The sequence below is a fragment of the Pithys albifrons genome, chromosome 1 (genome assembly GCF_047495875.1).
Source record: "Pithys albifrons albifrons isolate INPA30051 chromosome 1, PitAlb_v1, whole genome shotgun sequence".
In the NCBI taxonomy this organism is placed as follows: domain Eukaryota; kingdom Metazoa; phylum Chordata; class Aves; order Passeriformes; family Thamnophilidae; genus Pithys; species Pithys albifrons.
Genome location: NC_092458.1, coordinates 86,098,622 through 86,120,561, shown reverse-complemented (window position 1 = coordinate 86,120,561; position 21,940 = coordinate 86,098,622). Strand labels below are relative to the sequence as shown.

At 38.8% G+C, this 21,940-nt stretch overlaps 1 protein-coding gene across 1 annotated transcript in view; it reads right to left on the bottom strand.

The window, feature by feature from the left end:
- Nucleotides 1–7,489: 7,489 nt before the first annotated feature.
- CRACR2A (calcium release activated channel regulator 2A) overlaps nt 7,490–21,940 on the bottom strand; it is a 63,529-nt gene continuing 49,078 nt past the window's right edge. The window contains exons 13-18 of the mRNA XM_071557951.1: nt 19,223–19,355; nt 17,354–17,435; nt 16,060–16,174; nt 14,318–14,419; nt 9,612–9,688; nt 7,490–8,716 (exon numbers count right to left, since the gene is read on the bottom strand). Of these exons, the coding sequence (XP_071414052.1) occupies nt 8,626–8,716; nt 9,612–9,688; nt 14,318–14,419; nt 16,060–16,174; nt 17,354–17,435; nt 19,223–19,355 (600 nt within the window). The 3' untranslated portion in view covers nt 7,490–8,625. The remainder of the gene's footprint in view (nt 8,717–9,611; nt 9,689–14,317; nt 14,420–16,059; nt 16,175–17,353; nt 17,436–19,222; nt 19,356–21,940) is intronic.

The window sequence follows — 21,940 nt, the reverse complement described above, 5'->3', positions numbered from 1 at the left end:
TGATTTCTTGTATTTATCTCTGTAGAAAGTAGGAGCTGAATAGTATTCCCAAGTTATTGATACAAATAGGATTCTTGACCAGCAAAAGTTAGTTTTTCTTCATCGGGTTGTTCCCTTTGGACTTGCAGATTTCAGTTAGGTTTTACAGATTACTTTTTTTTTGCACAGTTAATATTTTCTGATCAGTCTCACTGTCAGGCCCAAAACTTATCCTCTCCTTTTCCCTCTCCCTCACCTCTCCATCAAAGTGCTATATTGTATAAGATGTTATGATTATTGTTAGTAATAGAAGGGTTTTATGAGGACTAATTGATTCTATAAACATGAAATGGTTTTGGCCTAAAACATTAATGTGAAATGTCTCAAAGCACACCTGGGGACACTTGGAGATGGTCCTGTGCAGGGCTAAGAGTTGAACTCAATGATCCATGTGGGTTCCTTCCAACTCAGTATATTCTATGATTCTGTGATGTAGACAGTTTCCAGAGCACTTTCCTGTCCAATTATCTCACCTGTACTTTGTACTTCTCAATGAGATTGTTATGGGAAGCAGCGTCCAAAACCTTACTAAAGCTGAATTAAACAACATCCACGACTTTTCCCTCATCCATCAAGCTAGACATCTCATTGTAGAAACTTATGAGGTTCATTATGCAAAATTTCTCCATTATAATTCCATGCTGACTATTCCTGATCACCATTTTGTCCTTTGCATATCTCAAAATGGTTTTCAGGATTAGCTGTCCATCATTTTCTCAGGAACTGTGGTAAGGCTTATAGTTGTCTGGACCCTCCTTCTTGCCCTCGTGGAAGACAGCGCTGATACTTGCTTTTCTACAGATGTCTTGCACAATAGAAAGGGTGTCTTTCATAACAACCTTGAATGCTCTGTTGCAGAAGTTGTGGTGGGCTTATGTGTTAGGCTTTTATGTGAATATACAAAGCAGATACGCAGAACGGTCTGCTTAACTAAAAAGCTATCTGTGTTTTTGTCATCTGTACCACAGTAATGTTGGTTGTAAGCAAAACTTAGAAGTTTCTAGCACAAGCAGAAATGGCCTAAAAACTATATTAAATCACTGTGGCTTTGTGTAAAATGTGTCTTGAAAGCTTCCAAGGATCGAGATTTTATAAGTTATCAGCAGATCTGATAACACTCCCCTTCACAATAAACTACACCTTGCTTATTATACATATTGAAACCTTCCAGCAGTTAATTTTTAATAATTTGATGTCTGTAACACTGATTTTGTATTACTTTACTTTCTTGATCACTGTCACCCTACAGAAATCCAAGTATACTGTATTTGCACAGCTGCATCATCTCCACAGCAATGACAAAAATATACATTAGTTACTGTTCTACATAAGCCTAAGAATAATATCAATAAGGAATAAATACTAAACAAGATTTCCACTATTTAATTATCTGTGTATATGTGCTCCATTTGTCTTGATGTGAGTAGATCTCAACTGCTGAACAGAATACCCTACATGGAGCATGGACATGATAAGGGCAAGAGCTTTGCTCATCTTATTTGAGTTTAGCAATTCCTTGCACAACCTCCCCTGAGGCTTCTAATGTCACCAATTATTTCAATGTAGAAGGTGACTCTACAGTGTGGTTACAAATAAAAATGCCTATAACATACCTGTAGAAAGTTTCATTCCTATCATTTGTCTTTCTTTGCTGACAGACATGTCATTTAATGCAAATCCATTTCTCTGTTGGAATAATACCTAAAGAAGCCCTGTCACTGAGAAGCTGCATTAGTGATTTATGCCTCATCTCAAAGGGATGAGCAACACCCTTATTACAGCTTTATAATATAAATCCATACAATACAGGGTTGCTATGACAACTGATGAGCCTTAATAGCCTAAATTCAAAGGACCTTGTTCAAAACTGTCAAGTGGTGCAGTTCAATGTAGCTCAGTCGTTTGCACTTGTAAGAATTGGGAGAAGGCCATGCAGGAACAGAACAGTTCACTCACACTCACTGGGGAGCCACCTGAGCTTTACAGCTGAGTGCCTTACCTCTGAGCCATGCAGTGGCAGTCTTGAAGCTTTTCAACCCCTAGCAGAAGTATCCAAAGTGGTGTTTGGCTGCAGCAATACTGAGCTCACCACTGGCTCCTGAAGCCACCTGAGAAGCATGGGGAATTAGTTCACATCCAGTTCCATTTATCCACATTTAAAAGTTACAAAGAGATGAGACAATTAAAGACCTTGCTGATACTGAAAATGAGATGCTCAACCCCTCTAGACTTTTTTTCTCAAAATTGTAATCTTAGCTGTGTTTTCCACCCATATCCTCCCACTAACCCCAGTATTTGTCAGATTTTACTGGGCTAGTTCAGCTTACCAATGCAGAACTCTTTTGTTGGTTTTTTTTTCCCTTCCTTTGAGATTCTGCCAAGGGAGTAACTTAAAATGGTTTATTGCAGACTTGTAAAACGTACAATGGAGAAGTAATGACTGGCAGGGAGGGTCAGTTGCAAACCTACCCTGTACTCTGCCCCCTGAAAAAGATGGCACCTGAGCTTTAATAACAGCTATACAGAGACAGTTATACACACATTCATGATTCATATACTTGATTTGCTCTGAAAAGGCAAGGTGAGTGGACTGCGGCAGCAGCACGGAATCCTGCAAATAGGCAGACTGCTGTTTTATCAAAGCCAGTAATACTCACTTTGCAATGTGATCATTGAAAAGAAAAAATGAAGTTGGATACTGTGGCATACTACCTGAAAAAGCATATTATATATGCTCCAAGCAAAAGAACACAGGTCTCACAACACGTGCAATGAAGACAGCACAAGATCAAACACCAGGTACGTCATTGTATATCACAGAGTGATGATAGCTGTGGTTGCTGCTCTCCTTTTTCCAAGTCCAGCCAAAGCCTGAGCTGAGTTCATGTTGCAAAGGTGCAGATACACACACAACATGCTAATGTCACCAGCCACACAGACAACTCAGGGCCTTCACTTGTTACTCACATATACTCAAACAGCAGCTCAAATAATGTGAGTATTTGAGTAAGACTCAGAGTCACATAATATTCTACTTGAATGTCTCAGTCCAACAGGCTTCCTTACTGCCTTCCTGTTCACCCTATGGAAACCAGAAATTTCCAGTAAGAAAGCTCCTCTGAATTTTGATTCTTATAGGAGTGGGAAGACTTGCAATGATTGTTGTGCCCAGAAGAAGCATGTTGCAGAAAAGGCACTGAAAGGAGACTGATGACTGTAGAAGCTAAACACAGTTTTCCAGTATAGCTGCATTTGTTTGAAACACTTTCCTCTTCAGTGTTCGACAGGAAAGAAGCAATGCTTATCTGACTAATCAGATGTCCTTTAACTTCCAGTACATTGGGAAGGAATTAGTGTCACTACAAACAGTATTTCAGATTACTAATAGGCATGAACTTTTATACCTTTTTTAAACCTACAGATTTTTTTTCATCATACAAAAACCAGTTGCCTTTTTAAGTTTCATATTATAAGAATTTTAGTTGTTTGAGGTGTAAACAGGTCAAAGTGTCCATCTTTCTCTTTTCTTCAGGAGCGCATGTGAGTGCTATTACAATTCCTGTAATTTCAATAATGAAAAAGGGCCATTATTTCAACAGCTGTGAATGAATTCAGGAAGTCTCTACTGATGAGCTTTATGAGCATCTTTCTACTTTCTAAAACAAGCTTCCACTTGTGCAGATGATGAAGTGGATTTATTCCAAAACAGTCTCACATGGTAGAAAATTCTGCCAATAAACGGATGTTGTGAACAAAAATGGTCTTCAGTTGGGAAATGTTACTGGAGTTAATTTACTATCAAACAACACAAATATTTTATTGGTGATTTAGATTCTGGGGAAAGAAACAGAATGCAAACCAGTAGACAAACATATTCATGTACATTTTTTCTCTCCTTTGCTCCCGAGTTTCAGCTTCCTCTATTTTCACAGTAAGGTGGACTCTGTCTGTCAGAATTTACCCAGTGAGCCAAGAGGCAGCACAGAAGTTGAGGCAGCGCACATAAAACTTTCAGCCACCCCAAGTAATATGGCTTCTGCCATTCAGTGCCCAATGCTTTCAGTACTCCTGGACATAGGGATTTCAGTTGTCCTGTTCCTCATTTGTCCCTGTTTCAGCATGGAGAGTGACCGCTGACTGCAGTTCTTTCATAGGCAGATTTCTTCAGTGTGATCTGTCCCTCACGCATTCCTTGCGTGTTGAGTGTTCCCACCTTGACAGCCTCAGATTACTCCTTAAATACGTTATGGCGGGAGGTGCTGTACTCTTCTCTCAGTAAGGTTATAGTGTGCAATGGTTTTTGCCACTGTTGGTTGGCTCACATTTGGGCAGGCTAGAGTCAGTTTTGACTGGTATACAGAAAGTATGAGCACCCTGTTCCAAAGGACTGAGAACACTGTGTTATATCCATGCAAATAGGCTTTGTAGCATGCATGACACCCAAAGATACATCAGTATTGGGTATCTGATCAGGTTGAGATTAATTCCTCCCACTTTCTCCTACCAACACATTATCCTCTCCAAGAGTTTACATAGGTGCACACTGCCTGTGAGTTCATTGACTGTACATAGAGTGGCATCAGAAGAAACATTCCCAAGTCAAGGAATTATATCAATGAACTTCAGAGGATGAAGCCTGCTGCATATAAGGAGCTATTTTTCAGCAGAATTTTTCATTCTCTATTCTTGTTACTTTTCATTCTAGTAAGGGAAATTTTCAAGACCTTACACATCCCTACAAGAATATACTACTGTCACCAATCTTACACCACATAGAAATTTTGTTCAGGGAGGAATTCACGACCCAGAGGCCAGTTTCATGATGCACAGCTGCGTTATGGTCTTGGCTTACCTTCATCCAAAAGGCTTTGGGGGACATGTGGACAGGGAGACTGTGAGCAAGCTAAAGCTAATTCAAAAATGGAGATGGAGAGTGAGGGGAAAGAAAAGGGAAAAGGAAAAAGGGGAAAGGGTGTCACTGCTACTAAAGCAGTATGAGATTTCTGAAGATCTGAGAAAAAGACTAATAGGAGTTATGAAACCCTGCTGGAGATTCAGAAGACAGCAACCCAGCAACACACAGAGGATCAGATAGCATCAAGGAACATGGGAAGTTGACAGTTCCCACACCAGTTTGATGACCACCTGGACACCAGAATCTGTCCAGAAGCAGTGCCTTGCAGCTCATACCTGTCTTCTGTAAGCATTATTTAATCAATTATTGCTGTTTGTTCAGGCGTGCCAACAGGTGGCAGGCCCTGGACTGAGGGTTAGCTAACCAAGCAAACCATGAGTAACTCTGGGCATGACACAAGCAGCTCTGAACAGTACAAATAGCAGAGTGAATGCTGTCTGTAACTATTATCAGCTTCTATGAGCAATGGCTGGACTTCACAGGTAACTTTACAGGATTGGAAGAGTAGGAACTCCTGGGAGTGGAAATCTACAAGGCTGGCAGCACTAAATCACATGTAAAGCTGGGGTAACTTAGGAGACAGCAGAAGAAATATGCGTGTGGGTACAGATGTAGAAAACCTGTGATTAATAGGGAAAAGGCAACTAGTGATATGTTTCTTTGGGATATGAAGGGCAGAGAAAGGGAGGGGTCAGGGTGGATGGTGGAAGCATGGGAAAAAATATCAAGAGAAGGTAGAATAAAAGGGACTGGTTGGATGTAAGCACACTGCTTATCTGACTAAGCCTTGTATCCCACAGCTGCAGCCTACCCAGTCTTTTTTCCCTGACATCCAAACCCGTCAGATCTCGGAAGCTAAGCAGGGTCAGCCCCAGATTAGTACTTGGATGGGAGACCTCCTGGGAAATGCCGGGTGCTGTAGGTTCTAGTCCTGAGGACTTCACTGGCACTGTCCAAGCTTGCTTGGCCGTGGCAGATGAACCTCAGGACTTAAAATCCACTGCGCAGGCTGGAAGGGCACACCCACGTGGGGACAGCCTTTCCCAAATCACCAAGCCACACACACATTTCTACCAAATTCCTGCATGATCCTGGAGAGGGTGAGGGCAGAGAGGGAGGGAGAGAGCACTGCAAGTCATAGGAGTTGTGTACATGTATGTTCTCATCAACAAACTTCAATCTTGATCTGTTGGAAAGGAAGAGAAGGATTGAGCTGTGTTCCTATTTATGGGAATGATGTTTATGTATATTGTGGGCGATAAGCAGTGAAGACATCAATCTCTGTGTTGTCTGTGTGGCTGATGATGTTAGTGTTGTGTGTTGTATCTGCCCCTTTGCAATATGTATTCAGCTGGGTTTTGGCTGGACTTGCAAAACGAACAGCATCAGCCACAGCTATCAGTCTGAGATGGAAGATATTGCCTGGGTCTTAGACTGCACCAGATTTGTCTCTAATAGAAGAAGAAATCTCCATCATCACAGGATTCAGCTGCTCCTTAGCATTGTCTGCCCTTAAGTTGTATATATCCTGCCAGCAGCGTCTCACTGCACACTAAAAGACATCCAAATAAAAATGAACCTGTGGAAGTCACATAAAGAAAATTGACTCCACGTACCACTGTCCTTCAAAATCGAGATAACTTCAGGGAATAAAAAGTCAAGGATCTGAATCTGGGGGGCTGTGAGGCTAAAGTCAGGGGTAGTAAAGCTGAAATTAAGCTTTCAAACTGTCTTCCTGAGGCTGACAGAGGCTCGAAGAAATATTGCCAGTTCTGACGTTGATGGGGTAGGAAACACCCCACTGCAGAGGAACAGATCATTCAAAGTCAATTAGCAAAGCCAATATTTAAACAGATCACACTTCTTCCGTAATTGAAATTAGGACAAGGAGTTGGTTTTGTTGATGTTTAAATTAAGGGTTTGCATTAGTTCAGCTTCAGCCAGGACTGAACACAGATGGTTCAATTCTGAGATTTCCATGATGGATAACATACAACAGTCGATAATGTGACTCATCTCTCCACAAGCAGTAACGGACTTCAAGGAACAATCCTGGGAAGTGAACAGAAAGCCTATTGATTTTCAGTAATAGGTGCTCATTTTGCCCCTTTTGTGTTTTACAGCTTCTTAGGCATCTCGTGGAAAGCAAGGGGAGCTTTTTTTATTTGGATGAGCAGATTCTCGGGAATCAACAAGAGGAAAACTCCTAAGCATCAGGTTATTCTGAACTACTTGGTTCATCCATCATTCCTGAGAGAAGTAAAATTAAAACCCTGGTTATTCCAAGTGATAGGAAAGGGCTCGCCTTTGGATTCCCACTCAGAGGAAAGGTCATTTGAGTGCTGGTATGAATATAGAAACTGCTGTAGGGAAAAGTCTGCAAACCTCTATCGTGCAATTCTTGGAACTGGATTTGTACCTTTGACCACACTGGAATCTCAAGAGCACAATTAATTACAGACAAAGTTTTTATAAAAAAATAGACTTACTTATTGAGCTAGTGCTTAACATTCATCTTTAGTTTCAAATTGGCTTATTATTCAAATGAAAAATAACTTTTTTAAAACATTTAAAAAAGGAATTAAAAACATGTCTGTAACAGTCTCATATAATGAAATCTAGAGTTGTCCTTGATATTTTAATGCAATAAGTTATGCCAAGGGTTCTAGTTTCCAAACAACCTCACCATCATGAATAACTGTTCTTGAATGCTCCATGCAGTAAAGACACACACCAACAGGAATAATTGTTGATCATGTGCTGGCTGAGTGATCCACTCTTAATATAGATATATGTTCTTATATATATGTATATATTCTTCATACATGTTCTACAAAGGTTTTCAAAATTAATTATGGCACTTGTGTTTCTTATGATTTGTGGGCCATGTTTTCTAAAACATGTCCCTGTGGGTTTGATTTTTCAAGCACTGTATCTCAGTGCTATCAGGCCCTGGGGGAATGCTGTGTGGCAGATGCTTTTGAAAAATGAGTCACATGTTTAGGTACATGAAGAGGAATTTTTTTCTTAACATTGCAAAAGAGAGCAATATCTCACTGGATTTTGGTGAGATTTTTCACTCTTTAAATGCTGGCAAGTTTCTCAAAATCTTGCTCAAAGTAAGATCTGCTGTTTCTGAAAATTCTGCTTTCAGCATCTGGCATGAAATCTTCTGTGGCAGACTTGAGGAGACAAGGAGCTGCTCAGTCAGCCTAACATGCTTTGTACTACCAATAGCTACACCTATTGTAATTCTTAAAAAGCTGTAATAAAGCTTAGCACAAAATCAAGATCTAAAGAGTTTGAAATAAGCAGTATTCAGAAGATAGGTCATTCAAAGTAAGAATTTACTTCACATTCCAAATAGCTTTTGTCCTACAAAATTATTCCTTATTATTAATGAACTGGCAGTTTCTACAAGCCTGATAACAAAGCAGGATTCAGTGGTGTAAGGCATCAAACAGAATTAAAAGACTGTTATTGCCCCAAATACATTGTCAATTAACTAAAGATAACCTTTATAAAAGTGGAGATCAGAGCATACAAAGATTTTAAGTTTCATTTACACCTACACTCAGAACACAGCAGAATATTTGGAAGATAAAAGCCAATCTGATAACAATATGTAGTGTCGTATAAATATATGATTTGTCTAAACACGCCCCAGCATTTTATTGCCTGATACAGCAAGATTTTTTATTCATATCAGATTGAAGCTCAATGGTTTTCTCTTTCACTTTATCTTCATGTTCCTTCAAAAACCTGGGGAAAAGAAACAATACATTAAAGAAAAAGTCAATAATACCCAGAAGAGATCAAACAAAAACCCATTTTCCCAAGTCTATAAAATTGTCCAGAGAATAATAGAAAATGATAGAATTTTGTGAACTAACAAACAAACATAAAAGTACAATTATGGTGGCTCCATCACAAAACTGCCTTTGTTCATTTAGTTAGAAAAATTTAGTTGGTGCTGATTCTTATAATTTGTTGTATATTACAGAGACTCAAAACAGTTACTTTCATCTGTTATTTTTAAGGCTGAAACAAAACAAAAACACATCCAGCTACCTAGATATTTATCCATTACCTGACACTTTCACAAAATTTCACTGATTTCAGAAACAATATTAAAGATCTGTCAACTCATTACCAGTGTCTTCAGTTCAGTAAGTAGTTCAGAGGGAACATATTTTCCTGCATTTTTACCTCTAGCCTTTATAAAACTTCAAAAATCCACTTCTCCCTGTGTCCCAGCCCCCAGGCAGACAGCAGAATTTGAGCAGAGGGAAGAAAGAAGCGTATCCAGTGTCCTGCTGCAAGGAGCATGAAGCATCCATTTTCAAGTATATGTCTACAAACCTTCTAGACATTCTTACAATACCTATCACAACATCCTAGGCCCTCAGCTTTCCTAACAACAATTCAGTTCTTTTTGAATCTATGTAGAGCTTCCCTAGCTTAATATAGGACTCCGTATGCACCTGAGCAACTACTCAGTCAGAGCAACAGGGCCAGGCTACAGACCAGTTTAAAGGAACACATATTATACCACCCTAAGTTCCTATAAATCCTGTTAATCAAAATAATTTGCTCTGTCATCAGTGAGAGGGCAGTCAGGCACGTAAAGAACTCATAGATTGTGTTCTTTTCTTACCTAGCTAAGTGAAGCACAGACTTTTCCACATTGTACCCAGAACATGCACTGCATTCATAGAAAATTAAATTGTAATCCTGCAATCAAACAGAAAGACCATTTCAATTACTTTTGCACAATATCTCACTCCAGCTTTAAAAAAGCCAATGCAGATATACTGAAATATGCAAATAAAGATACAGAAATACATCACATTAGAAAAAATTAGGATTTAATTCTAGAGGTAACAGTAAAGAGTAACAAGAGTCCAAGCATTGCTCAGAAACAACTATATGCTTCTCTTAGCAGGTATTTGTTCTACACAGTGGCTTTGAGTCAAACACAAACACACCGTGTAAGGTACTGAAGTCTTGTGAACTTTGCTTGTGACGATCAGGCAACAAGTACATCACTGAGTGCTGGACAAAGCAGGTGAAAAGAATTCCTTTTCTTATGTCATTTGTACTTGTGAAATTTTTCTGCACCTTCTTTTGCAGTCAGCCTGCACCTTTGTTTTTGTAATTCTGGTAGCTTTGCAATTAGGAACAGTAGATAAATTATCAAGTATTGGAGAGATTCTCAGCACTTCAGCTGAAGTCTTATCACCATAAATACAAATGCAAGAGGTCATTTGTAAAAAAGCCTGACCTGGCAGTTGTGAGGACAAAGAAGTTTGAAAGGGAATGAGAGATTATCCTCCAAAACAGACACCTGGCTACTGTCACAACAGACTACATTGAAGTTCACCCATATCATCTCCGTGGTATTAGTCCTTGTCCTTTTACCCACCCAGATTTCAGGTTTCTATTCACTTTGCACTAGTCTATGTGTCTTATTGCTATTTATGGCAGTAGCTTAAAACTCAAATAAATCAGTACCTCAGGAAACTACAATTATGTCTGTATATTTTCATTTGTTAGTTGTAAATTGTGGCTACTGCATTTGTACTCATTTAACCCCTCCTCATAAGACACTCGCAAACCAGTTTTCAAAAGTTCCCATTAAAATGACCAGGTATTCCAGTTGTGGTTTGGGCTTTTTTATATAAATACCATACTTCAAAAATTGCACAACTTTTGGAAATTTTTGTTGTCTTCATGAAATTGCAAAGAAAAAAAGTAGGGAAATTTCAAAAATATGGTAGTTTATTTTATCATCACTAAAAAAGGGCTTCAGTGCTACCAAATGTCCGTTTTGATTATGTTGTCAATGGTTACATGGTTTGTGCTAGTGAAAACCACTTGTAGTAATTTCTGGATGGCCAGATAAGTACAGAGGACCAGAGAAGGAAGAAATCAGGCAAAGTTAGTGTTGGATAGCTATTTTATTTACACCAGTGTTCTGTATAACATTTACAATTATGTAACCCTATGATTCTCTTCCTTTTCTTAGAAAATATTGAATATTAAATTTGACTGGGACAAATTTCTTAATAGCTATGCAAACAGAAGTTTGAAATAAAATGTACACTCTCTTTTTTCTGCTCAGCTGCTCAGAGCTCCAATAGAAAACATGCTGTGGTCAGTTCCCAGCTACTTTACATCAGTTAACCAGAGTGATACTACTCTGACATCTTCCCCACATTCAAGAGAATGTCATTAGAGCAGAAATCCCAGTGATGACATCGTTTATGCTGGGATGAATCTGAATGGATTTCTCAATAACTTGCATGGGTGGAAAGACAACAATTTAAACTCAATTGGCAATAATTGCTTAATTCTGTCCATATGGCAAAAGGTTCGCCTCTGAAAGGGGAGGCAGTATGGAAATGCAAGTGTCATTCCTTTGATTCAAAGAGGAAACTCTAATTGATAGCATGCACGAGGACCACAGATTAGCAGAAGGCAGGACACATATAATTAATAAGCTAGGAAACACCATTCATCTCCATCCAGGAATTAGCTATTGAATCTTGGAGACCACTGCCTATTGCTTTATTTTAAAAATTTACCTACATATCAGCAAACATCTAAAGAACAAGGAAGAAAATTATTACCAAAGGGATATGGGCGATTTCTGTCCTGTAAAGTACTGTCACTCCAAGGATAGCTCCCTCATTAGCAGTATTTGTATAACAATGCCTCTGACAGGTTGACAAAGGAGACACTGTGTGAACACATAGAAACAGGCCTCATCCCATGAAGTCTGCAAAGTCAAGGCAGACAAAAGCATTTTATAGTTGAGGAAGAGCTACGAAGAAGGATTTATCAACCCATTTAAGATCATTCAGGAAGCATGTGCAGGGCCAAAACAAAATCATTCCGACTATGAGCATGCCCGAGGAGCACCTTTATCTAAAGGCATTTTATTTAAATAATTGTCACTAATCCATTCAAACAGAACATTAGCTGTTCCTGGATGCTCACAATATGTCTGAATATTCTCTGTGTTGTTCTGCTAATATGATCTCTTGATCAGTAGATCAAGCTAAGCTAAACAGAAATTTGTTAAATGGAGTTTTCCTTCTGGATCCTCTGTTAAAAAAGTCAAACGCACTTCCACAATCCCTATACTCATTCTACTCCCCCTTTCACGAGGTGTAACACACGCTGCAACTAGCAGTCTTCTCAAGTGACAAGGACTGTCTTCAGGCTGCCATTCTTCCTTTTAGTAACGAACTGCCTTGCAAAGGAGTTATGTGAATTCGTAGTACACTGACTTGTAAGGGGTTGGACAGAAGCAAAGCAAGCGTTAACACAGCTGGGCTGGAATGCCTTCTCAAAGTAGAGATTTCTTTCTGACTAGAGAAAAAGCTAGCTAAAAAACAAAGCTAAAACAGTCCTTAAAACTGTTGGACTTTGGGGTCAACAGGCTAATCTGATTCCTTCTTTGCACAAGAAAAAAGTTCAGGGTTCTTTTCACCAAATATGGCTATACTTATTTGTATTATCTCAGCATCTAGTCCTGTGTGCAGGTGATTGCTCACAAAATAAGTAACTCAGTTGCATTCACTTATAGAGACAGTGGCATGTGGTTTCATAGGAATTACATGGCCATTTAGCAAGAATTAATATTTCATTAAAATTCATGGTTATTATTAGCTCAGCAGGCAAATTATTATAATTTAATTATATCTATGCTGCTTTTCAACTAATCCATTGTCATTAATCATTCCTTAACTACCTCAGGCAGCACATTCACACATTCAAATGAGTCATTCAGATCCATTCATTTGATTATAACCATCTTATTTGACAACTTTCTTTGTTTTACTTATGCAAAACATTTTATTTTCTTGCATGACATGCTAGAATTAATAGCCTGGTGGGCTGTGAATTCTATGTATGAGAATGATTCATCTTTGTTTTACTAGTACAGCTTTTTTAGAGAGCAACATGACATGTGAGACACCTACTCTCTGTCCATTTAGCATTTATGTGTCACTTGTTTTTATCAAAGAAGGATTCAGTGTTGCATCCTGGAGTCCCTCCTAGCCTCCAGGGCCTCAGAGCTGGTTTCCTACACGGAGAACTTTTGAGGGATAAAGTTTAGACTGTTATTGCTCTCCTACAAAAACAAAATAATGGACACAAGCCTGAACGTGGAATTATTATTTCAAAAGGCTGTAGGAATAACCAAAATAAAATGAGATCTGGCCCTAATTCTTTCAGTTACAGAGAGGTGCCTAGCAGCAATCTTTCCTAGAAGAAAAATTCAGCTGCCTTTCAAATTTTGAAAATACCCTTTTTAACCAAAGAGCTAGCAAGCAGTGATGTAAATCTACTTCCAAAGGAGAAACAGGTAAATATGTGAAATCCAGCATTTTGTTTAATTTAGGTATATTCCTACCTATTCAGTTGATTTTTCAGGAATATTGTGATGACTTATTTTTAAATAAAGTAATATTCTGCAGGCATTGGTGTTCAAACTATATGCACTGTATAGAAACTATATGTACTGTATAGAGATTCAAAAGAAAATTTGATGGGCATGGTACACAGGAATATAAACAAGTATCTGGTACCCTGAGATTAGCTCAGTTGGTTAAAACTTGGTTGTAATCATGCCAAGGTCATGGGTTCAATCCCCTATGTGGGCCACTGACTTAAGAGTTGGACTCGATGATCCTTGTGGGTCCCTTCCAACTCAGAATAGTCTGTCTGTCTGTATTTGCAGTCCCTTTAATGCTTAAATTATGTCCATGGATCACCAGTGCTCTGGTAAATGCAGACTGTTAACTCTACTTATTTTATCTCCTTGATGGAAAGTTACTAAAAGTAAACATGTTTTCTACTCCTACCACAGGAGTAACAGATGGTCTTCTGTGGTTCTACAGGAGGTAGGAGGGAGAAAAGGTCCCCAAATTATCTCTCTCTTAAGAATCCAACCACAGAGAAAAGGGAGAAAAAAGACAGAAAAAAAAAAAAGAAGGGAGGAAAAAAAGAGAGAGAGAGAACAAAGGAGGGACTATGAGAGTGAATTCTTAGATTTCTTTTTCTCCTCTCACTTTTTGGGTTTTTTTTTTTGGTTGGTTGGTTTGGTTTTGGGATGTTGTCAAGGGGGGTTTTTTATTTGTTTTTTCATTTTTTTTTATCTAGACAGTGTTATAACTACTATAATTATCAGCACTTACATCACTGAGAATTGAATTGATGAGTGTGATGGGGTTCCTAAACCTTAAAAATACTTGTCTGATTAAAATTGATCTGTGTTCCTATGAATTTTGACACATTGATACTCCATTTCAAAATCTTCAAGTTTTGTAAGGGGTTCCCTAAGTACAGTACCTTAGCAAGATGCTCTCCTATTCCCATAGGGACCTCGCGTTCCTTTTCATTATCAGTTTTATTACCCAACAAAAGAACAGGCACATTCTCCCCAGTTGCCTCCTGCAGAACAAAGTACAAATATCAACTGAGACATTGTATTTTAAAAATCACAGTTCAGGAGAATAAAAACTAACAAATTTCACACTATAACATAACATTTAAGATTTAACACATGAGCCAGGTATGTGGCACTTCACTTACAAACGTGTCAGGAATTAAAGTTGGATGAATCCAAGACATGAAAGACAGAATGCTAAGATTACACTAACTTGGCATTTTTTTAATAATGGCACAGAAGCTCATTAGACTCTATATTGAAATGGGAGGGAGAAAATCACCATGCTACACAGGCTCAGACATTGTGTGTTTATTGTCTCTGCTTTTCTAATTACATGGCCAAGAAAAATAATGACAACACCTGGGTACAATTATGCAAAATTAATTACATGAAATAGTGGAGAAATAGACAGAATAGGACCCCCAAAATACAGACAATAGACGGAAATCAAAATTCATTCTGAAAAGGGTTATAATTATCACAGTGAGTGCCTTCATAAAGTGGGTTGAATGCTACAGCAGTAAATGGACTTGGCCACATGTCCAACTTAGCAACAGTTTGCAGCAAACAAAATTAGTCAGTAAAGAAGAGTGAACTATTACAGCTTGGAAAAAGGTTTCAACCACAATATTCAATCTTTCTGAATCAAAATCTGGAATGATCTTCTAGCTTTTACCACACTGAATTATAACAGTCACTGATTTATTAAGACTGTATATTTAATAAGGCCTGCTCTTACCAAATGCATACTAACATTACTCAAGTAAGACTACTCCTATGTGGAATAACTATGCATGTTTGGGCACATTTGAATGACTTAGTCCTAATGAGAACTCACTAAGCCACCTCTTGGTCTTTATGGAAACCCATGTATTATACTAGAGCATATGCCCAATAAAATCAGACTAAATGATCTTTTTGTCTCAATTTGTCCCTTACTTTTTCAGTGACCTAACAGGAAGCTACATTTGTTCTCACTATGACTCAACCCTTTATGGCAGCAGCCTCAGTTTTATTTTTACTTTTTGTTCTGGTCACAAGCAAATTCAGCTGCTTACACTGTTTGTATATTTTAATTTTTAATTAACTGAAGTCACTCAGTGGAATGGGCTATGATTTTATTTTCATGTGGCTGAAAGAATGATCCCCAGGAAACAGAACTGTCTACCATGAGACAGTTTCACAGCACTAATGTAGATATCATACTTTATGGCTTATGTTCACAATATAGTGAATTTCCCATGAGCTACATGGTTTGACTTGGTTGTCAAACTGCTCATGAAGATCAGTGACCATCAGATCATCACTCATTCAAAGCACCTCTCAGTGCTAGCAGTGATCCAATGGGAGGCATCAGCTGAATTACCTTTATGAGAAATCAGGGGACTCCATGCTGAGATTTCCCCACCCCTCATTTGAAGTCCTTAAAACCCTAGAACTATGGGGGTGGGGTTTTTTTCATAGACATAGAGATTAAAAATACCTTTACTGGTAACTATGCAGATCAAACTCACCAGCAAAAGTGTACTTGCAACAACACAACAAACTTGCTGCTCTCTGTGTTTTGCCCTGCTAACAGCCCTTGTTCAGAAGGTAGAGAATAATGGCACCAGAGTTTAGATTAAAAATTATGCCATATTACCTCAATGCTTATCAGCCACTGCTTGACAGCTGTGAATGTGTCCTTTGCTGTTATATCATACATCACAATGACACCATCAGCTTTTCTGAAGAACTGCTTGGTAATACTCCGGTAGCTACAAGAAAGAACCTGTTTACAGTTCTCTTCAATGGAAGCAGCAAACTGACACAGAAAAATTTCTAATAACTCCCACCCTCCCCTCCATCTCCCAAAGGAATATGTTGTCATACAGTTTCTTAGTAAGGGTTAACTCCCTGTTAATTTGGTTCACACATGCACTCTAAAATTCCATAAACTAGACAAGAGAGAAGTTGTAATACTGATCTTCACTGCACATTCTGTTTCGAAGGTGAAGCTTATTATAAATCAGAGTAAACAATCCCATTCTTGAAGCAGCAGACCCCACAAATTACTGCAAAGACAAAATAAATTTGTTTGGGGGGAAAAAAAAGTATTTTTTGAAAGAAACTGTTTGGAAAAGTTCCCCCTGACTTCTTTAATTGATTCTGGGTTAGACTGGCTAACTAGATGCATATCTCACCTTCTCCCACCCTCTTTCATTTTGAGATTGGAGCAGAAATTTCCCACTCACTAAATGCTCTTATAAAGCTAGCTAGGTTTTTGGAGCTTTTCTACACACACTTGCTGTAGAAAATGCAGATTATCATTATCATCCTTGTTTTTAGTAATGGAAAACTACATGACAGGTGAGGAGATGGAGAAGGAAATTACAACTGAAGATTTACAAAATCTTGGGAGTTCTTTGACTACAATGGGATTGTTTTGGTTTAAAAGAAAACCATTTTTTTCTATTAAGGCATTTTCTGCCATATGAAACAATTTTAGGTACATTTCAAAATTAGCCTTCCTCCTAAAGAAACGGTGTGGTACGAAACTTTTAAGAGCACAAATAAGAATCTCCTTTACAGGTTGGCAGGTTTTTTTCAATGAGCTTAGCAGCAAATCAGCACACTATTTCTACAAGGGAAGGACCTAAACTGTGAATCGACTGGCTCTATTAGTACTCCTGTATGTGTTTCTCTCCTGAGAAGCAGGATTAGGTCCATGCTTACTAATCTTCAAACAGATGATTCAAGGAGGCAAAACTTAAAATGTGTACTGGTTTTGACTAGGATAGAGTTAAATTTCATCACACTGTCTTTATTTCAAACAATGAGTTTTGTCACTTCCATCCCTCCAATTCTCTCCTCCATCCCACTGCATGGGGGAGTCAGGGAACAGCCACACAGCTTAGCTGACTGTTAGGGTTAAACCACAGCAGAATGTTTCTCACCGTTCCTGGCCAGCAGTGTCCCAGAGTTGCAGCGCTACTTGGGTATTATCCACTGTGACAGTTTTCACATTGTAATCCACACCTACAACACAAATGCAACGTAAGTTGTCTCTTTATATGCTGTTTGATCTTTGAAAACTGGATCCAGCATATAGCAATAATTCCAGAAAGGTAACAAAATAGCTATTACATTAAGAATTATGTCCATAGTCTCCAACTATCAGAGCACAAGAGGAGCTTTTATTTGCCTGAAGTTCTTCAGTAATACAATAATGAATGTTAATAGCACAGTTTAATTTTGTAAAAGTTGTGAGATAAGTCAGTTTCCAAATCAGGGAACATGAGTCAAGGGTCCATTTGACAGTCCACAGGAGTCTAAGCCATATAGCCTGGAATACATGCTATATAACTTCAGTTGAATGAAATTTGTTCATTTAATCATAGCTAACCACATAAGCACTTTCTACAACCAGTAGAAAAACACAAGGCATAGCACAAGGGGCAGTGGAACCTAAGAGAAATGCTGAAGATAGATGGACCAAACATGTGGAGAACCTTCTACCTATCCTCTTCAGAATACAGAAGATGAACTCACTACAGTTAGGTTAGTCTCCTAATTAAGGGGCTAAATGGAAGTGAGATAAAAATTAATTTATGTAAACTTTTAAATGAATCCTCTCCCAGTTTCCGTAACCTGTGAAGATGTAAGTAAGTATCTTCTGGACATTTATAACAATAATTTGAGTCTTAAATGTTAATTAGTCACTATCTCCTCCTAATGACAACCTGCATTTTCTTGTATCACACTGTACCATATAATAAAATCACAGAATCATTGAATAATTCAAATTGGAAGGGATCTCAGTAGGGCATCAACAATTTCTTTGGGGCCATTTTCCACATCAATGGGACTTTTACCACTGGCAGTAATGAAGAAGCATCTATGTCTGCATTCCTTCAACAGACAATTAAGAAATCTGGATGGAGGACATATTCATTGCTTGTATCTCAAGGGAAGAAACTTCAGCTACTCTGTAGAAATTCAGTGAGAACACTCTTCTCCAGATTGTTTACTTGACTTTTCAACTGTCTCTATCTTGCCAGCCTAGTCCACACCTGTGAACACTAAATCAAAGTTATGACAAATAGTTCCTTGCCATTTTCTTTGCAAGAACCCTAGATGACCAGCCAGAAGATGGAAGAGGTCAGACTAATTCCTGTGCTTTTCTGGAAAATTGCACACACTGTGTAAGACCTCAGAGTCTAGAGAGGTGTACCAGCCATTTGCAAGACAAGGTGGATAGGACATAGCAGAGGTCTATAGGATATACAAATACACAATTACATGTAGGTGTCTAAGCTACCATTCCAGTTAATAAAGATCTAGTCAATAAAAAGCTACACGTCAGGGAAATCACTAACCTTACCTTGAAGAAGGCATCAACATCAACAATTGGTGCCTAGGCTCTTCTTTCCGACTGGATTAATTTGGAGAGGATGACATGGTACAATTCAGCACCTGGTGCTGAGATGCTCTTTGGCAATCAACATATCTGTTTCAATATGGCAGAACACCCAGGAGACCTGGTCTCTTCCAAAGCAGCAGGAAAGCAGGATATCCATTTCAGAACAGTGAGAGCTACAAGGTAATTCCAGCTTCATTGAAACCAGTAGGGTTTCAGTATGGAATCTACTCAGAAACCTGTCCATCAGTTATGTGCTTCCCAGTTGAGGAGAAGTCACTTTCCATGTCCTACTTACGCAAAATCTGTCTGCTTCTGTTTTATAACACAAGGCCTAATCTCAGTAGAAGCAGCTAAGCACTGTTGGAACAAAAATAATAATAGGAATAATGTTTCTTAAACTTACCTACAGTAGCAGCTGTGCCTGGGAAAAAACGATCTTCACAAAATCTTCTTAAGAATGAAGTCTTTCCAACACTTGAATTGCCCACAAAAATAATCTTGAATAAGCGCTCTGGGACAGAGTTTATTCTCTCCTCCTTCAAGTAAGAGCAAAAATTAGTCTCCAACTGTTCTATAAACCTTGTTGCCTCTCCAGTTAAAGGCTGAGATGGGAGAAAGAATTGATTTTATCCTATCATGTTCTCCATTACTCAGGAAGCAATATTCTGTTTCTTAAAATAACTCAGCATTTCGGATGTTTGCTATGCATCATTCCAGATAATTTGAAGTGCAGTGATTTGCACTGAGCTCTGGAAGTATACTGAGTATGAACCTTTACATGGCACTGCATTGAAAAATGCGTGAAACTAACAAAATAAAATGTTCATGGCCACAAATCAAAATTTATAAAGCTTCACACAGCTCTGCTCAGTAGCTTCATCCCATACCAATGACACAGAGGAAGTAGCACAACTTCATCTACATAACAGAAGCAAAGTCATAATTTTTTGGCTTATGCCACCAGCTTCTCTCTGCTACTACCATGGAGCCAAGAGCCCCATTCAATTACTGCATTTCTACATCTGTTTAACATTACAGGCAGAAGCATAGGAGAAAGATACAGGCAGAGAGAATTAGACCAGTTAATCAGGCTGTAAACATTCAGCTATGTTTCTGTCATTTGGTTTTTTAAGCAGAAGGAACAACAATTTGTTCTGCTTATCCAGGTTCTGTTTACTGCAGGCTAAGCTAAGTGGATGCTGGAGAGAATATTTATATCCTCTGTCAAGTAGGTCATTATTCCTTTGTATGTAGATCAGGAGTTGCTTAGGGAAGAACTCTGTAGCACCAGCTGGTTTGCAGAGGGTGCCCTGGCTGGTCTCTTCTATTTTATGTAAAGGTGAAGGAAAAGGGAGACAGAAACTTTGTTTCCAATGCTGCAGAAGGGCAGCAAGGTCAGGGATGGTCTTGGTATTAGGTTGTTGAGGTGGGGGTTGTGGGGAGGGAGAGGAGGAAGGGAAAGGCCCTCTGCCAGTCATTGGAGCACTTTTGGGCAGCAAAGCATAAGGGTGCAGAATCCTTGAGACTGCTGCCTTCATGAAGACAAAAGGACTGAATTCACTGCCCAATAGTCCTCTGAATATACTCCACCCATTGAAGTCTGGGCTTGGAAGTGTTTTCTACAAATATACTGAAGTCTTCCAGAAAGAAGAAGAAACAGAGGGCTACAATTGATGTGGAAAAAAAAACCCAACAAAAACCAACAAAACCTCAAGCTGCTGTTTTCCTTAGTATGAAAAAAAACCCAAAATCATTCATTGCTGTAAATTTTGGGGACAAAAGTGTCTGTCTCTTTTATGAACTGGGCTAATAGCCCATTAGGACTATGCTGAGGTTTTTTTATTCTCCTTTTCTATTAAAATCCCAAACCCCACTGCAACTATAGGCTACTAGTAGTACACATACATTTCTATAAAGGAAATTGTCAGTTCGGCTGATAAACATTTCCCAGCTTATTAGACTGTGTGCTCTGGGAAATAAAACAAGATAAGATATAATCATCAACATGGCAGCATTTTCACAGTGCTTCTGAGAACAATAACTAAATATATGGACTACGTGACCTGAAATACCTTGTCCCTACTGGTGATACACACCTCAGTAGCACTAAGACTCAGAGACACCAAAGGCCTTCAGCTAAACTCCCAGCATAATTAGAAGTAATTTTTCACCGCAATGTATCAATTCCACTCATGAAAATAACTTTAATAATAAAACTTGATAAACCTGCATCTGAGCACTGTACTAAGGAATGAATTATGAAAAAGTCTTCCCTAGATGTGTCTTTTGGGTGGTCTTGATATAAAGAGTAAATTTTGTGCAATTAAACACAAATGTGGAAGATGACAGGATTAAACACAGTGGTTTCTATGCCACATTGAAAGGACTGAGGGGAGAGGAACTGTATCTTAGGCAGAGGTTCTGGATAAAAAATTTTGCTTGAATTTCCATTATAGTTCCTTCAGGTGTTTTCCCAATCAAATTTCTTTTAATGCTAATTGCAGCTTTGTATTTACAGCCACTCAGAAAAATGTTCTACCTGATTGCCAACTCCCAGCGACAACAGTAGTTGCTGGCCAGTATATGACTGCCACAGACATTGGTTCTACTCAACTGTAATATGCAGTAGGTCCTGAAGGATTAGCAGCTGAATTATTGTGAATATATGGGGAATAGGAAGGTGTAGTGCCACCAGCTAGGAGTTTCAGATAGTAAGCAATGAAATCATGGAATGCAACAGTACAAGGCCATTGCAGACAGCTGCAAGGAATCATTCTGCCTTCTTTGCCTTTATGCTGCAGAGCTTTTGAGGAGCAAAACACAAGGGGAGAGAACAACTGCCTGCAGAAGCAAGCTGATTGACACTCACACCTAATAACTCAAGATGCACCAAGCAGGGAGTTACCTTTCTCTGAAGTTTTCTTCAGCTCCAGCTGAGCATTACATGCAGAGCTGACATGAAAACTCTCACTAATTGAATAGCACTCCTCCTAGCCCAGGCATGCTGTCAGGAGAGGGAAAAGGCGTGCGAGCACTGTGTGGAACAAGATCACTTTTGATGTCTAAATCTCATGTTCAGAAAGCGGTGAGCCCAGAAGTCACCATTTAGGAAACACAGAGT